This window comes from Microcebus murinus, chromosome 16 (genome assembly GCF_040939455.1).
Source record: "Microcebus murinus isolate Inina chromosome 16, M.murinus_Inina_mat1.0, whole genome shotgun sequence".
In the NCBI taxonomy this organism is placed as follows: domain Eukaryota; kingdom Metazoa; phylum Chordata; class Mammalia; order Primates; family Cheirogaleidae; genus Microcebus; species Microcebus murinus.
Genome location: NC_134119.1, coordinates 32,801,529 through 32,819,777, shown reverse-complemented (window position 1 = coordinate 32,819,777; position 18,249 = coordinate 32,801,529). Strand labels below are relative to the sequence as shown.

The following is an 18,249-nucleotide window of genomic DNA, read 5'->3' as shown; positions in this document are numbered from 1 at the left end:
GAACTCCCGACCTCGAGCAATCCGCCCGCCTCAGCCTCCCAGAGAGCTAGGATTACAGGCGTGAGCCACCGCGCCCGGCTACTTTCTCTCTTATAATATAGGTACCGGTAGTTGAAGTCTCATCTATTCCCTGGACAGAAAGACCTGGAAGGGCATGGACCAGATGTTCCAGTAATCTCTCTAATCCTTAGAACAATTCTCGTTGTTCTTAGAACAATTCTCAGTTTTCCACTACAATGCATGCTTGGTGAAATGACAGACCATAAACACTCACAACTTCCCAAACTAAAATGGCTGCAAGTCTATGACTCAGCTGCCACTCTATGACTCGCCTACTCAAGAAACCATAGACATGAAAGCTAAACTATTACAGTCATTGTGCTAAATCTTAACTGGTTAATTTAAAGGCATATATCATTTATAAAAACTATTACAGGCATTACCTGAAACTAAGCTGGTTAAAAGAATATCATTTGTTAATTTTTGATACATCAGTAGCAACTCTCTATTCACTTTATTTACTTGTTTATTTTTTGAGACCAGGGTCTCATTCTGACACTCAGACTACAGTGAAGTGGCATGATTTTAGCTCACTACAACTTTAGATTCCTGGGCTAAAGCAATTCTCCTTCCTCAGCCTCCAGAGTAGCTGGGACTATAGGGTTGAGCTACTATGCCTGGCTTATTTTTCTTTTCTTTTTTTTTTTAGAAACGGGGGTCTCACTATGTTGCTAGGGCTGATCTGGAACTCCGAGCCTCAAGCAATCCTCTTGCCTCAGACTCTCAAAGTGCAGGGATTACATGCGTAAGACACCGTGCCTAGCCTCCTTATTCATTTTCTACTTGACAACAAAGACATCAAGATGTCACGGATTAGAATCACTGATCTAGACCATGTAGCAAAGTGTCCCACTTCTACCACATACTTAGTAAAAAGAAGATCAGCTGAATGAGCTTGTACTTCTATTCAGTCTTCCTTCTTATTTATTCTGTGTTTCCTGTAGAATATTCACAAATAGAGCAGCTTAGAATGGGGTCTGGTACTTCCTAAGTAATTGTTGGCTAAAATGAATGAATGGACAGCAGCCCATTTGCAAATAGCCCTGGATATCTGTAAATGGACAAACAGGCTGGGCCCAGATTTAGAGAACAATGTGAGTTCTCTTAAGGGCATGACTCTAACTTCTGTTTTACAGCATAAATGAATACCTGCCCAAGTAGAACAATTGAAATTGCATTCTCTTTTGGCTTTTAAGTCATCAAAGCAAAAAGCATATACCCATTTCAAAAAAATACAGGAATGCCTACAATCTGAGCACTACAATCCCAGAAATTATGCGTATGTGTATTTTGGGAAAACGTAGCCTTAAGGCCCCACAAAGTGTATAAACTTTACAACAAGCACTGGATTTAGCTTCTAACCAAGTCTCCTCACTTATCTTGTATGCATGGCATAATTCCTAGTAGTGCAGAAACAATTAACTGCCAATTTCAAGTGATATCTAACACCATCTATAAGACAACATAATTAAAAGCTTAATCTGCTGAGTTATAAGGAAAGTGCCTGTCATCTAGAACTCTCCCTGCCAAAACAGACAACTAAATTCTGAGATTAAATTTCCACCTCATTTATACATCAGCTTTAATAATTTCCTATACATGACAGAAAAGCAAGTTGGGAGGAAAGAAGCCCTGAAACTGAGAGGAGGCTCAGCAAGGAAAGGGCCGTGAGCCTGAGGCACAGCGCTCTGGACTCAGCTGGACAAAGGACCAACAGAAACGGAGCACAGACAAGCCAGGAATGAATATTTGAGTACTTTGCAGTTCCCCATTTTCAAACAGCTGTTCTGCTACAACATTTATCTTTTTTTTGAGACAAAGTCTCACTTTGTTGCCCAGGCTATAGAGTGAGTGCTGTGGCATCAGCTTAGCTCACAGCAACCTCAAACTCCTGGGCTCAAGCAATCCTCCTGCCTCAGCCTCCTGAGTAGCTGGGACTACAGGCATGCGCCACCATGCCTGGCTTATTTTTTCTATATATATTAGTTGGCCAATTAATTTCTTTCTATTTATAGTAGAGACAGGTTCCCGCTCTTGCTCAGGCTGGTCTGGAACTCCTGACCTTGAGTGATTGGCCTGCCTGGCCTCCCAGAGAGCTAGGATTACAGGCGTGAGCCACCACGCCTAGCCTACAACATTTATCTTAATTATTAATATATAGCATCTGATCAAGACAAAAAAAATGAAGCTACTCAAATAAAATTATTTTAGTTATCCAAACAAAAGTATGCAATTCTGTAGACATATCGTCATAATGGTATAGATGTCTGTGTTTTTTTTTTACGTTAATATGTATTGATTAAAAAAATAATAATAAAGGGGAGGGGAAGTTTTCAATGTCATTCAGGAGTACTACTTCCTGGTATAAAAAGACATTATTCTCAAATAATAACTTTCTAAAAAAAAAAAATACATCGTGCAATCAAAGTCTTAAAAAGTTTTCACTGAATGTTTCAAACCTCTGGAAACAAATCACATGTTGACCGGTTTTTGCCTGAGTAATGCCAAAACTTGCAAGTCAACACAGAGGCAGGCTGGCTTTGTTGCAAAAAGAACTGCTGACCAGAGCCAAAACCACAGATTCCAAGGACAGCTCCCACCAGAAAACAGGGGACCCAGTAAAGCGCCGGGGTGAACCTGTGTGCCTTTGCGTACATACAGAAGCCTCCAGGCCTCTGGAGTCTGTGGCAGCTGTACACTCAGTGGCACAGGCCCTGCCGAAGCCAAAGCTGGCTGGAGACGCAGCGACATGTGTGGCTCTCTCCTTAGTTTTAAAGATACATTAAAAAAAAAAAAAAAAAGGCCGGGGTGGCTCACGCCTGTAATCCTAGCACTCTGGGAGGCCGAGGCAGGCTGATTGCTCAAGGTCAGGAGTTCGAAACCAGCCTGAGCAAGAGCGAGACCCCGTCTCTACTATAAATAGGAAGAAATTAATTCGCCAAGTAATACATACAGAAAAAATTAGCCGGGCATGGTGGCGCATGCCGGTAGTCCCAGCTACTCGGGAGGCTGAGGGAGGAGGATTGCTTGAGCCCAGGAGTTTGAGGTTGCTGTGAGCTAGGCTGACGCCATGGCACTCACTCTAGCCAGGGCAACAGAGTGAGACTCTGTCTCAAAAAAAAAAACCAAAAAACAAAAAAAAACCACAACTCCAATATCCCACCCATTTACAGTTGTAATTAGGACTTGCAAAATTTCACGTACTTACCTGTCTGTTTCTTGCAGTTATTATGGAAGCACAGTTTTGATACCTTTGAGAGTTCACTCTCTAGCTAAACCAGCCACAAAATATCACATTCCCAAACAAGAACCCACGAGGGTATTTACAGAAGGTGAGAGAAGTTAACGCAGCACAATACACAATTCCCCACAATTCCTATGATTTACATGTTCAGAAAGAAAAAAAAAGGCCAGTTGCTCTGGATTCAGATGTGATTAAACTGTTTTCATTACTGTCAAAGACATCAACCAGATTTGGAAATTTGTTAAAAGGTTAAAAATTCATACAAAACCTACTGTAAATTAAGACAAAGGTAGATTAAAATGTGTCATTGTCTGTCTCTTTATTTAAAGTAATGCTTTCCATAAAAAGCAAAGATGGGCTTTTGCCTTGATGCCATACAACGCTGGCTCTAGAATTCTGTGCAATTCTGGACAAAAATATATTATCTGAAAAAATTGTTTTCTGCTTATTATGAGCTTCAATATGACCAAGCACAAAGGCAAATCATGATAAAAACTGCCATTGTCTTAAATTCTGCAGGCTAAGAGTTTCAGACAAGCTGTGGTGAAAACCCATGGTTGAGAAACCCAGTGAAGCATACACAGGGACACAGCACACGCACACTTTGGGTTTTGGAGTTGGAGGAAATTGGGGTAAAAAGTTGATTTGCGGGCTGGGCGAGGTGGTTCATGCCTGTAATCCTAGCACTCTGGGAGACCGAGGCAGGCCAACCACTCAAGGTCAGGAGTTCCAGACCAGCCTGAGCAAGAGTGAGACCCTGTCTCTACTATAAATAGAAACAAATTAATTGGACAACTAAAATATATAGAAAAAATTAGCCGGGCATGGTGGCACATGCCTGTAGTCCCAGCTACTCAGGAGGCTGAGGCAGGAGGATTGCTTGAGCTTAGGAGTTTGAGGTTGCTGTGAGCTAGGCTGACGCCATGGCACTCTAGCCCAGGCAACAGAGTGAGACTCTGTCTCAAAAAAAAAAAAAAAGGATGAATGTTGATCAAGAACCTTGGGGTATAAGCAATGGGTAGGAGATATAATTTGGTTTCATTAAAATTCTTGAAAAGTGGCTTATACTAAAATAAAAATTATTTTTATCTTAATTTCTTTTTATCTTGATTATTTTTCTTGTCAGTCAACCTTGCAATAAATAATTTATGGGAAAATGCAAATATAAATAAAAATAAAATAAATAAGTTCTATAACATATATACATCCAGAGTCATATATTCACAGAAAAATATACTCTAAACACTTAAAAATCTTCTCAACTTCATTAAAAAACAGAATTTAAAAAATGAAATCCAGGCTGGGTATGGTGAGTGGCTCCTACTTAAAATCCTGGCACTTTGGGAGGCTGAGGCAGGAGTGTCACTTGAGGCCAGGAGATCAAGACCAGCCTGAGCAACATATTATAAAAAGACCCCAGTCTCTTAAGAAAAAAGAGAGAGAGAGAGAAAGAGAGAAATCTTGTTTCCAATGTTAATATAAATCAGTGAAAATTTAAAAGACGAACAATATCCACAGATGGCAAGGATGTGAGGGAAAAGGCACTTACTCTACCATTTCCTTGGTAGATATATAAAATATAAAGTGAGATGGTTTTTTGTTTTTTGTTTTTTTTTTTTTGAGACAGAGTCTCACTCTGTTGCCCAGGCTAGAGTGAGTGCCATGGCATCAGCCTAGCTCACAGCAACCTCAAACTCCTGGGCTCAAGCAATCCTCCTGCCTCAGCCTCCCAAGTAGCGACGGGGGTCTCACTCTTGCTCAGGCGGGTTTTGAACTCCTGACCTTGAGCAGTCTGCCCGCCTCAGCCTCCCAGAGTGCTAGGATTACAGGCGTGAGCCACCGCACCCGGCCGAGATGGTTTTTTTGGAGGGTGATTTGGCAATGAAATGTAAAAGGTACATTCCCTTGAATCCAACAATTACACACAAGAAAACTTAACCAATAGGCCTATTTACTCAGTGGTCAAAAATGTATGTTCAGGCCAGGCCCGGTGGCTCACGCCTGTAATCCTAGCACTCTGGGAGGCCAAGGCAGGTGGATCGCTCAAGGTCAGGAGTTTGAAACCAGCCTGAGCGAGACTCCGTCACTACTAAAAATAGAAAGAAACTAATTGACCAACTAAAATATATATAAAAAAAATTAGTTGGGCATGGTGGCGCATGCCTGTAGTCCCAGCTACTCGGGAGGCTGAGGCAGTAGGATCGCTTGAGCCCAGGAGATTGAGGTTGCTGTGAGCTAGGCTGACGCCACGGCACTCACTCTAGCCTGAGCAACAAAGTGAGACTCTGTCTCAAAAAAAAACAAACAAAAAAAAACATATATATGTTCAAGGAATATCTTTAATCATTCTTTAAAATACCACCTCTTTGGAGCCAGGTACAGTGGTTCATGCCTATAATCCCAGCTACTTGGGAGGATGGCTTGAGGCTAGGAGTTCAAGATCAGCCTGGGCCACAGAGTGAGATCCCCACCTCTAAGAAAATAAAATAAAATACTGACTACTTTGAAATAATCTAAATGTTCATCAAAAGGGAAATGATTAAATATATGATAAAACATTCTTACTAGAAACAAATATTCACAACCATTAAAAAGAATGAGGCAAATGTACTGACATAGAAAGATCTCAATAAATACTATATAAATAAATCAGAGAACAGTAAGCCTATAATTATCACATTTACATTTAAAAATGATAAAAATCTTAATTGCTTCCCTACTTATGTAAATGCACAGAAAAGGATCTGGAAAAATCACAAACTAGTGGCCTGGCAGATGGCTCACGCCTGTAATACTAGCTCTCTCGGAGGCTGAGGCAGGCGGATTGCTCCAGGTCAGGAGTTCGAAACCAGCCTGAGCAAGACCCCGTCTCTACTAAAAATAGAAAGAAATTAATTGACCAACTAAAAATATATATATAAAAAATTAGCCAAGCATGGTGGCACATGCCTGTAGTCCCAGCTACTCAGGAGGCTGAGGCAGTAGGATCCGTTGAGCCCAGGAAATTGAAGTTGCTGTGAGCTAGGCTGATGCCACAGCACTCACTCTAGCCTGGGCAACAAAGTGAGACTCTGTCTCAAAAATAATAATAATAATAAAAAAATAAAAAATAAAAAATAAAAATCACACACTAGTAATAGAAGTTTACCCAAAAAGAAAAAGGCAAGATAGAGGAGATCTTTCACTTTTATTCCTAGTACCTCTATGTTGTTTAGACTGATTGATTGATTGATCTAGAGACAGGGAGGGTCTCACTCTGTCACCTGGGCTAGAGTACCATGGCATCGTCATAGTTCACTGCAACCTCAAACTCTTGGGCTCAAGTAATCCCATCTCAGCCTCTCAAGTAGCTGGGAGTACAGGCACATGCTACCATGCCTGGCTAATATTTTTATTTTTGTAGAGATGAGGTCTTGCTATGTTGCTCAGGCTGCTCTCCTGGCCCCTCCCGAAGTGCTAGGATTACAGGTGTTAGCCACCATGCCGATCATGTTTGGGTTTTTATGACCAGCACACATTATTGTATACTGCTTTTTAAAAAGGTAAGTAAAATAAGTACACACATATACACGAAAAGGTAGCTTAGATGTTCTTCACTGTAGAAGACCAATGATCAAGAATCATCCAGGACTCTGACCATTTACCACAAACATAACACTATCAAAACTAAGAGTTTAGACCAGGTCTAGGGGTCTAAATTACATTTCCAATTACATCCAAATAGCTATCAATGCAACATGCAATCACTACATGAGAGAAAAAACATCCCTCTGTGTGGTCATAAATGTATATGATTTCCTAAGGCAGCATATTAACATAAGGTAGAGGTTTCTCTTTTAGTAATGGTAAAATATCTCATATTGGAACAACCCTTTTGCATACAAGCATTACAAACTCTAGAAAAAAAAATTACAAAATAAATACCTAAAGACACTGGAAAGCAACAAAAAGCAGGCAGAAAAAGAAGAGGAGTCAGACATTTGGAATAAAGGAAAGAAGAGAAAGGCGTGGGATGAGTTTTCCATTTTTTAAGGGTTTGTGCCCAAAAGCAGCGTCAGTAGCACCAGTCAGCAATAATTCAGATAGAAACTTTTAGTCTTACTGGTTGAAGAAGCATAAGACAAAGTTCAGTGCAACTACAACAGTCTGAAAGAGAGAGGGAAAGTCCTAGAAAGAAGAGAGCCACAAACAGGTGGCCCAAATTTCTACTTCTAAACTCTACCTAAATCTCTGGCTAAACTTTGAAGGTACAGAGTCCCGAAGCAGCCCAACAAAAGCTAAAAGAACTAAACAGATTTTAGCTGCTGCTCATTGCAGAGGGAAAGAATGTAGACTTTGAGCCAAGCTAATTGTCCTATAAAAAATAAATCAGCATTCTTTAGAGGAACACAACCTAATCCAAACTCCACAAGACATCCAGTCACACTGCTCAGGTTACAAACCAAAACATTAGGCATATGAAGAAAAGGGAAAATGTGACCCACTGTCAGGAGATAAGTCAAAATAATCTAGATGTTGCAATTGATAGACAAGGACTTTAGAGCAGCTATTAAAACTATGCTCATGATGAATAAACAGATGGGAAATCTCAGCAGAGAAACAGAATCTAGACAAAAGGACCAAATGGAAGTTCTAGAACTAAATAAATATCAGGAAAAAAATTCACTAGATGGGCTTAACACCTGATTGGACTTGAGAGAAGAAAGAGAACATAAAAATAGAGCAAAAGAAATTATTCAACCTGAAAAACGGGAAATGATTAAAAAAACAAAAAAGAGAGCCAGTGAACTGTGGGAGAATATGAGAAGACCTAACATAAGAATTAAGAGAATTCCCAAGTAGAAGGCAGAGAGAATGGTGCAGAACAAAATACTCATACAAATTATGGCTGAAATTTGATGAAAAACATCCATTTTCATATTCAAGCTCAGTGAATCCCAAGCAGGTTAAATACAAAATAAAACAAACCTAAACATATTGTAGTCAAACTGCTAAAAACTAAAGATAAAAAGAAAAAATTTGAAAGCAGACAGAAATAAAACAACACATTACAAACAGGAGAGCAACCATATAAACGATCACTCACTTCCTTCAGAAACAGAGGCCAGAAGACCATGAACAACATTATTAAAGTGCTCAAAGAAATCCTCAAATCTATATTCAGTGAAAATATCCTTCAAGAATTAAAGGACAATTAAATAAAAGCACATTCAGATAAACAAAAACCAAGAGAATTAGTTTGTTATCATGAAACCTACAAGAAAAGCGAAGGGAAATTTTTCATGCTGAAAAGAAAGCTTCAGGAAAAAATGAAGGATACTAGAAATGATAAACATGAATGTAAGTAAGTCTGTCTCTTTTGTCTTATTGTCTTTAAAACACATAATTGTTTACAGCAAAAATTATAATACTATATTGTGAATTTTACAGCACATGTAGATGTAAATCATGTGACAACTACAGCATGGGGGAGGTTAATGGAACTAAACAACATTTTACATAAAACGGTTCAATATTAACTCTAACTAAACGTGAAAAGGATATATATCATAATCCTTAGAGTAACCTCTAAAAATAATGCTAAGAAATATAGCTAAAAGCTAATAGATGAATTAAATGAAATTCCAGCCAGGCGTGGTGGCTCACGCCTGTAATCCTAGCTTTCTGGGAGGCCAAGGTGGGCGGATTGCTTGAGGTCAGGAGTTCGAAACTACCCTGAATAAGAGCAAGACCCCATCTCTACTATAAATAGAAAGAAATTAATTGGCCAACTAACAGATATAGAAAAAAAATTAGCCGGGCATGGTGGCGCATGCCTGTAGTCCCAGCTACTCGGGAGGCTGAGGCAGGAGGATCGCTTGAGCCTAGGAGTTTGAGGTTGCTGTGAGCTAGGCTGATGCCACAGCACTCACTCTAGCCTGGGCAACAAAGTGAGACTCTGTCTCAAAAAAAAAAAAAAAATTCAATTAACCTAAAAAAACAAGAAGGAAAAGAACAAAACGCAAATAAGGTAAACAGAAAACAAACAACAAAATGGTAGACCTAAAACCAATCATATCTACAATTACTTTTAATGTTAGTTTAGACTAAACATTGTAGTTATTAATAAAAGGCTTTACTATATGTTGTCTAAAAGAAGACTTCAAATTTAAAGACAAAGTTATGTTGACAGAATAGATAAACAGAATCACCAGGCACATAGTAAGCAAAAGAAAGCTGGAGTACCTATACTAACATCAGATGGTCTTTGACTTGAAGTCTACTCTATTACCAAAGATAGAGTGGTATTTTACATTATAAAGGGGGCAATTCATTGGGAAGATGTAACAATTACAAATGTGTATGCACCTAATAACATTACTTCAAAATACATGAAGCAAAAATGACAGTATTAGAGGAAGAAACAGGCAAATCCACAATCAGAGATTTTAACACCCCTCTCTTAGAAATAGATAGAACAAGATCCCATCCCCATAAAAAAATCATGGAAAGACTTATCAGAAAAATACCATCAACTACATTGACCTAATTAACAGACATAGAACAAACATACAACAGTGTTAGAATACACATTCTTTTCAAGTGCATATGGAACATTCACCAAGATAGATCATATTCTGGGCCATAAAAAACAAGTCAACAAATGTAAAAAGACTGAAATCCTACAGAGTATGTTCTCTGATCAGAATGAAATTACATTAGAAATCAGTAACAATAAGATATCTATAAAATCCTCAAATACTTGGAAATGAAACAACATATTTCTAAGTAACCCATTGTCAACAAATAAATCACAAGATAGCTTAAATTGAATAAAAATAAAAATACAAGCTGGGTGAGGTGGCTCACGCCTGTAATCCCAGCACTCTGGGAGGCCGAGGCGGGCGGATTGCTCAAGGTCAGGAGTTCGAAACCAGCCTGGGCAAGAGCGAGACCCCGTCTCTACTATAAATACAAAGAAATTAGTTAGCTAGCTAATATATAGAAAAAATTAGCCGGGCATGGTGGCGCATGCCTGTAATCCCAGCTACTAGGGAGGCTGAGGCAGCAGGATCCCTTGAGCCCAGGAGTTTGAGGTTGCTGTGAGCTAGGCTGATGCCACGGCACTCACTCTAGCCTGGGCAACAAAGTGAGACTCTGTCTCAAAAAAAAAAAAAAAATACAACATATATAAATCTGTAGGATGCAGCTAAAGCAGTGCTTAGTAGTAAATTTATAACTTCAAATGCTCCTATTATTAGTAGAAAGGAAGGAAGATCAAAATCAAAATTCAATTACCTAAGGTTCTAGAAGAAGTTGAAGTAAAAATCAAAACAAAAATCAATGATATTTTAAAAAGACAAATACTAGAGAAAATTAAAGTTAGTTTTTTGAAACTATCAGCAAAGTTGATAACCATGAAAAGGAAAGGGAATATAAATTAACAAAATCAGAAAGAGATATAGCATTAAAATAAGGAAATATTAATAAAAGGTGAAACAGCATTAGAAGTCAATTTTCTTTAGTTCACAATCAAAGCAGAAGTAAAAGTATGTATAAGAAGAGGGTATGTATAAGAAGAGGATTAAGTTAACTCTTAATATGAACCTTCTACAGTCGAAATCTCTTGTAATTCGGCAAGAGGAGAAGCCGGTTCTGTTTTCATAGTGTTTTCTCCCATTGACTGGCAATTCAACTCCAAGCCTGCAGCCCCCAATCCATCCCCAAAGGAATGGCAAGTCAATGCAGATGAGACCTGGCCAGCTTCCAAAGGAGATTTCAATAGACCTAGAAGAAAAAAAAGAAAACTTGGAGAACATATACATGTATATAATCTGGGAAGCAAAAGTCCCACAACAGACTAAGAAAGTCAGGGATTTTTTTAAAAAAGCCATCCATCTCACAACTCAAAAGAATACATTCCCAGGTTCCAGCACGTATAGTCTAGCCTATGAGCATATCAAAGAAAGAGAGTAAAATCAAAGGAGGAATTGCTAGAAATGTTAACAAAAAGGCACCAGAAAGACAGAGAGGCAAGGCTCTTCAAGCAGCGTACCTCCAACCCAACATTCAGTGAGTGGTACATAAGCAAAACCAGCCACAAACGCATCCAGAAAGTTTGTCTACTGAATGAATCATCAGTGAAGAACAATATATTATAAAAACATTGCACCCCATTCAATAGTTTGATTTCAAGACCATCTAATACTTGTGGAAGGCAGCATGCAATGATTTAGATTGGTTCTCACTAGATAGGCATCAGGTTGGCAAGACAATTCCAGAACAGAATCTGACTCACCTTCTTTAGATTCCTTGGTACTAGATGATGTGTCTTGCAAAGGAACTGTATCAACCAAATCTGGTACCACCAAGTCAGGATCTAGGATCTCATGGGTCCCATTAGTGGACAGCCTGGAGGACCGTCTCCTTGATAAGTCTTTGTCAGTGTTTTCTGAGTAGTTTTTTGACTTTTCCTGGGCTATTAAACCATTAAGAGAGTTGTGGGCAAGAGACCAACAAGAAGAAATAACTCTGCTACTACAGTTTTCTGGGCCAGTTGCCTCTATAAGGGCTTATAGGGAGATTTTTGGAAGGTTAGACAAGCGATAAAAAGGAAATATCCTTTTATCATATTTTTAAGTACGGCAAATTCTCTCTGGCAGGATAGAATTTCACTTCTTTAAGGACTCATGATCTGAAAGTATGTGCCAGGTCATGTCCCAATCTTGACAACTAATTTCTATTTGCGGGCTTCCCAGTGTAAAAGTCTACGTACTAACTTCCAAAGTCAGTAAGGTTTATAAAAGCCTTACTTTGAACCATCACAAATCCTTTCTGGAGCCAACAAGGTATTTTTGTATAAAGTTTCACTTATACGAAAGCAATCCCTTCCTAAGCTGTTAAATTTCTAGTGGAATCCAAATCAAATGTAGTTTATGGATATGGAGATCATACCACTAAACTCAACATTAATACAGTTTGTGCTTTAGGATTTCTTTTTCTTCTAGCAAAAACTCCTTCTGATCCAAGGACACCCCACTCACATTAGCTCATGTCACCAAGGACAAGCATTAGAGCCTAAAGGGAATAGGGGCAAGATGAATATAGGGGAGGCTGACCTAAACAACACCAAATTCTAGCCACATATACACAAACCAGAGACTCACATGAATTTTTGTCAAGCCGAGGACGTTTTAATGGGATTTCATTTCCTTTTGATATTTTCCGTCTTCTCAACTCCAATGTTATTGGTTGCAATGTTTGAGAGTTTGAATCCACAGCTACAAGGTTTATAAAACCATACAAAAAGATATGTAATTTCTAAGTGTCCAGTCTCTCATTTTATATGTAAATAAAACATACATATGTATACACACACACACACACACACACCACTCCATTATAAACAGACCCTCAAAAAGGTAATACTTACTTAAGGTAAGAAGGAAAAAATAGTGAAATGGGTGAGAAAATATTCCCCTATGGAGATGCTGACACTTTGCAGATCTGCCTCCTGAATCTCTTTGCTTGGTCTCTCCTATGACCCAGCTCCAGTCATATACTTCTCTCCCGAAACCCCCTCTTTAAAACACCACATCTCACCATGACTGCTTTAAAATACGAAGGTGCAAGGGAAATGGCAAAGTCATTTTTATCACCATCAAATTTTCTCATCAAAAACTGACCTATCCAATATTCAGGAAATCTACCACACAGGCTAATTCCTAACATGTGTACCCTGGGACTAGGGCTTGATTACTGTTTGCAATCTCTACTTGCTACACTAGTTATCTTGGCATTGGTCCTAGTTTAGAGGGTCCAAGAAGAATGTCAACATTTATATTCTCTTAAAAACAACCCCAGAAAAAATCTTAGGAGACTATGTTACTTGGCAATCAATGTTCTAGGCAAGGCTGTTGATCTCTAGCAAACCCAGATGCAACATAATTTAGCACTGCAGACACTAAACCCTTGAAGAATATTATTTTTGAACCTAACACTGAAGAAGCTCTCCCCCAATCAGAAAAAATGAGAATATGAAAGGCAAGCAGAAAAAAGAAAAAAGGAAAATGGGAAGTTTGGCAGGAAGGCAGGGGTCAGAGGAAGGGGGAAAGGAGAGAGGAGGAGAAAGTGGGTAGGAAGGGAAGTAAATGGGAGAAGAGGACGGGACGGGAAGGGAAGGGAAGAAAATGAGAAGGGAGGAAGAGAGAGAGAAAAGACTCATCTAAGACCTGCAGCTTCAGGTCGGTCATGTTAAATAGCCAAGCAAGAGACAAGACTGAGCTCTGAAGCAGCAAACCTGATGAGAGTGCTGAACTCCTTGGCTCTTCCTGTGTTCAATCTTCCCAAAATTATTTTGTTCCAAGTGGTGGGAAACTTGGAGATCACATGCATTCCAAATTCAACACAAATACAAACAATCCTCTCTAAATAGCTCAGATCCTATTCCTAATCAAGTTTGCACAGGCACTCAAGCCTCTACCAATCTATGAACTTATTCCAAGCAATTTTTAAAGAGGATTTGAATTCTATGGGGGATATTGAGCAATCCTTCTTTTCTTTGATACCATGTACAAATGGGGAGCTGACTATACAGAACTCGAGAGTCCCCCAAACTCTTTTACAGTAAAAATCATCTGGGAAGTTTGTTAACAATTCACATTCCCAGGTCCCCGGCCAGACAGTCTGAATGGGGAGGACTGAGGCACAGCTGGAATTAGTTTTTCCAAATGTCTCAGGCAAGGGTTAACAGCAAACTTGGAAAATACCCTTTCTCTATTAAATTTATTCTATCTGATCTGAAATCCTACACTTATAACATAAAAGCAACAAACTAAATGCCCCTTTTCTTATCTCAGTGAAATCATAGGAGCAGTCCACAAACTGGAGTACAACTACCCCAGTACACACCTTCCAGAGGCTATCAGGCACCACATGAATAGCTAAAGGGGAAACAGCTGCAAAACACCCAGTTCTTACACATTCTCTTTCCTAAACTGAGCTGAGGACATGTCAGATTTCTGCCTGTTTGCATTTCCTACCTTGTATAACTCCCCTTCTCCCACTTCTCACCCCACATCTTAATATGGTGCTCGGCTTGGAAGTTAAAAACTTCTGGACTTCTCAGACTTGAGGTTCCTCATCTGAACACAGATATTTTCTCAATTTTCCTAAGGGTAGTATACAGGTAGTACCATTCTCAATGCTCAGAGGTTAATTCATCACAGATCATGATGTCTTGGGCATTAGGGCTTAATTCTCTCCCAGGTCTCTGTTGGGAAAGCCAGTGAATTTAAGGGCAGTGCTGTTCAATAGAAATAGAATGAGAGTGCAGGCCACATGTAATTTAAAATTTTTTTAGTAGTCATGTTAAGAAGTTTAAAAAAAAAAAAGTAAAATTAATTTTAAGAATTATATTTAATCCAAAACATCTAAAAATATGTCAACATGTAATCAATATTTTAAAATTATGAGATTTTACCTTTTTTTGTACTAAGTATTTGAAATCTAGTGCTTATTTTACACTGACAGCACATCTAGTCACATTTCAAGAACTCAATAGCTACATATGGTTAGTGACTATCATATTGGACATTGCAGGTCTAGGCCCTATTTACACCTAGGGATAATTCCAGCTCTTGCAGGCAAAACTGAGTTACAACCACTGAAGGGGGAGGTCCCTTATTTCATCTGGAGAGAAATCAACCTATTATCTAATTTCCTATCTTAAAATTAGAACTCAGATGTAAGAAAGTTGTCTACTGAGAGGACTAACATTTATGCAAAGTGAACTAAAATTTTTACACCACAGAAATAAAGTCTGATATAGTAGTCTAACCTGATAGGGAGATCTGGCTTTGCATTCTATATCATTAGGAAATGAACAAGCCATGTCTCCCTACCCCAGAGTTCCTTTGTCTCTGCCCCCTCCAGAAGCCCATATCTTTTTACTTTTCCTCCTTTCCTTTTTATTTGTTTGTTTGTTTATTATTTATTTATTTATTGCTTGCCACAATGGCTCAAGAGATACTCCTTTCCTGACCCCTCAGTCAGGCCTATGCAGGAAAGAGTGCCAAAAAAAGAAGTCAAAGTAAATATGGAGATACTTGGGATGAGTGAAAAATTACACCATTGGACCTACTGGAGGAGTTTCAATATCCAGCTTCATCTAGGTGGTCACGAATACCTGCATGCTTTGAGCTCAGCAATCTTCATAAACACATTTAAAATAAGATCCTGGGTTTTGTGCTTTGACTTATTATGATGTTTTTAAAAACAGATTTAGTGTTACTATTGTGTAAATGTACTCACCTTGGGAACTATATAAATGATGGATAATACCATGATTTATACAGTTTGTGAAATCATTTTAAGTTACAGGTCAGAGATACTCTTGTAACTATTAAGAGACTGTAATGCTCTGGAATCAGCATATGTGAAAATATTATCTGCATGTTGAATTGGGATGGGTGGGAGGAACAAGCATAATTTTAAGTGTTAAGCTTTACATCAAAAAAGTATTTAAAAGGCCTTCATATTTGCTGTATTGATGTTTATGACAAATAAAATGTAAAGGAACACGCAAAAAAAAAGGCTTTGCATTCTATATCATTAGGAAATGAACAAGCCATGCCTCCCTACCCCCAGAGTTCCTTTGTCTCTGCCCCCTCCAGATGCCCATATCTTTTTACTTTTCCTCCTTTTTATTTATTATTATTTATTTATTTATTTATTTTATTGCCACAATGGCTCAAGAGATACTCCTTTCCTCTTTCATGTCTGTCTCGTTAAAATTATATTCCTGATCCTAGGTTCTAGGTAAGCTTAAACTTAGGTCTTATCACGTAAGTTGAGAATCTAGCGGACAGTCTACTACTATCCCAGCAGCTCAGTCTTGAACAGGCTTCCCAACTTAGGTTTACCTGGATACATGCCTCACTTAAATTCAGCTCCATGGGCACAACTTCTTTCTAGACCACAACGCAATTCAACATCAGTCACAAAAACGAAGGATTGAAGTAAAGAAGTTACAAAGACCCACGCCACAGAACACTCTGGCATTGCCCACTGCAGAGCCCACTTGAGAAACTCACCAGTAGGAGCTATGGAAGGGGGTCTGCCTCGTTTTCTTTTTGGCTCCCTCAAGTTTTCTTGTGGACTCTTCACAATGTCATTTTCAGGTTTCTTATCCACTTGGGCATCTCCAGAATACTCCCTGTCATTTTCCGAAATGTTCTCCTTATCTTCCTTCTCGTTCTTGGGAAGGCTTTTCTCGGACACCTTCCCCTTTTCGGAACAGATTAACTTTCCTTCTTTATCAGACTGCTTGGGTCGCTTTTCCGTCTTTAAGGCTTTGTCTTCTTTGTCTTTCTTCACATTGACTGTGGCTTTTCTCTGTTCTTTAAACTTCTCTCGTTTATCAGGTGATGATGAAAGACTTTTATGATCTGTTTCTTTAGGCCTAGCATTACCCACAATATTCTAAAATGATCAAAATAGCAATGAAACACACTTTGTGATTACTTGCAAATACAGTTAGGAGGTTTTTTTGTAAACTTATAAAGAAAGAAAAGAGGACATATACCAGATCACATAATACAAAGCACCACTGAAAATATCTACCTGTCCTGAAATTTGAGAACCAATTGTAAAGAAAATAATTGTCATATTCAATTCCATCTGAGACAGAGCAATCTCCCTTATTACGATGAATAACAAGTCACCAGAAAGTAAAATTCTGGAAAGCAAGCTTTCCGACAGAGGTGTCCTAAGAAAATGTCTTTGTGCTCCATCCTTCTTGTCCCCAGCATGACTATACTAACTCAGGCTTTTCAGAGTCCTGGCTCAGTTTGCCAGTATATGCTGATGCCCTGTGTAGTGAAAACCCAAACTGGTAACTGGAAACTGAACAGGAAAACTGTAAAGATTGTTTAACCCAGGACCAGGGGCTCTGCTTCCTCTACTAGGTAAAGACTGTGCTCAGTCCAACAAGCCACGTACTGTGTTGCTGAGCTACTCTTGAGCTTTTGTCCATTGGAAGAAAATGCTGTTTCTTGGTTACATTCTTCCTAAATTATTTTCTTTAAAATTCGTTCTAAAAATCTTGTGTCCTAGTGTGACTGTTTCATAACAAAGCCAGCTCTAAAAGCTCTAGAGATTCCAAAACTATTAGATTAAATTAAGTTTATTTGTGTATATGTCTCTCTTCCAAGAGCTCAAGAGCAGGGACTACTCTACAATGTTCACCCGGGATCCCAGCAACCAGCACACACTGGGCACATAGATTTTTGCTGGAAGCAGAAAGGAGTACCTAAATACTCAGCAAATAAAAGTTTAATTTGTCCCATAGGGAAAAATAATAAGGAAACATTTTTTTAAGTCATAAAAATTATCCTAAAAGCAGCCAGGTTTGAAAACAGGCACTCTCAGTAACTGCTAACAAAAATATAAATTACAAATGTCCCTCTGGGGGTTGACAGGTATTAACAATTTGGGTCAAATGACTTAAAAGTTTATACCTTTGAAAAAGAATGAATTTCTAGAAATGGAATTTGTTAACAGACTTGGGCACCCGTATTTACAAAATGCTTAATGACTATTTGGGAAGTGGTTATACAAAGTACAGTTACATACTTATTATAAAATACTACATAGCTATTAAAAGCCATATTCTCACTATTAAGGAACTTGGGGAAATCTTACTTTGTTAAGAGATAAAGTTATAGAACCATAATATACCACATGACTCTAATTTTTAAAAGAAACAGATATATATACACACAAAAAAACATGTGTTTAATACACCACGACTACAATTTTGAGAAGAAACAGATACATACACACAGAAAAACATAAACGTTAAACAGAAACACAGAAAGAACACCAAAATGTTAAGAGCATTGTATCTTAGTGATAGGATCACAGAGTTTTTACTTTCTTTGTGCTTTCCTGTACTTTTTAAATTG

The 18,249-nt window shown here is 38.5% G+C and overlaps 1 protein-coding gene across 5 annotated transcripts in view; it reads right to left on the bottom strand.

Moving 5' to 3' along the window:
• The window catches only part of PHF20 (PHD finger protein 20), a 125,658-nt gene that overhangs the window by 38,394 nt on the left and 69,015 nt on the right, over positions 1–18,249 (bottom strand). For all 5 annotated transcript variants that reach the window (XM_076011071.1, XM_076011070.1, XM_076011074.1 and 2 more), the window contains 4 exons: positions 16,378–16,765; positions 12,451–12,564; positions 11,583–11,762; positions 10,892–11,071 (listed from right to left, as the gene is read on the bottom strand). In XM_076011071.1, coding sequence (XP_075867186.1) covers positions 10,892–11,071; positions 11,583–11,762; positions 12,451–12,564; positions 16,378–16,765 — 862 coding nt within the window. The remainder of the gene's footprint in view (positions 1–10,891; positions 11,072–11,582; positions 11,763–12,450; positions 12,565–16,377; positions 16,766–18,249) is intronic.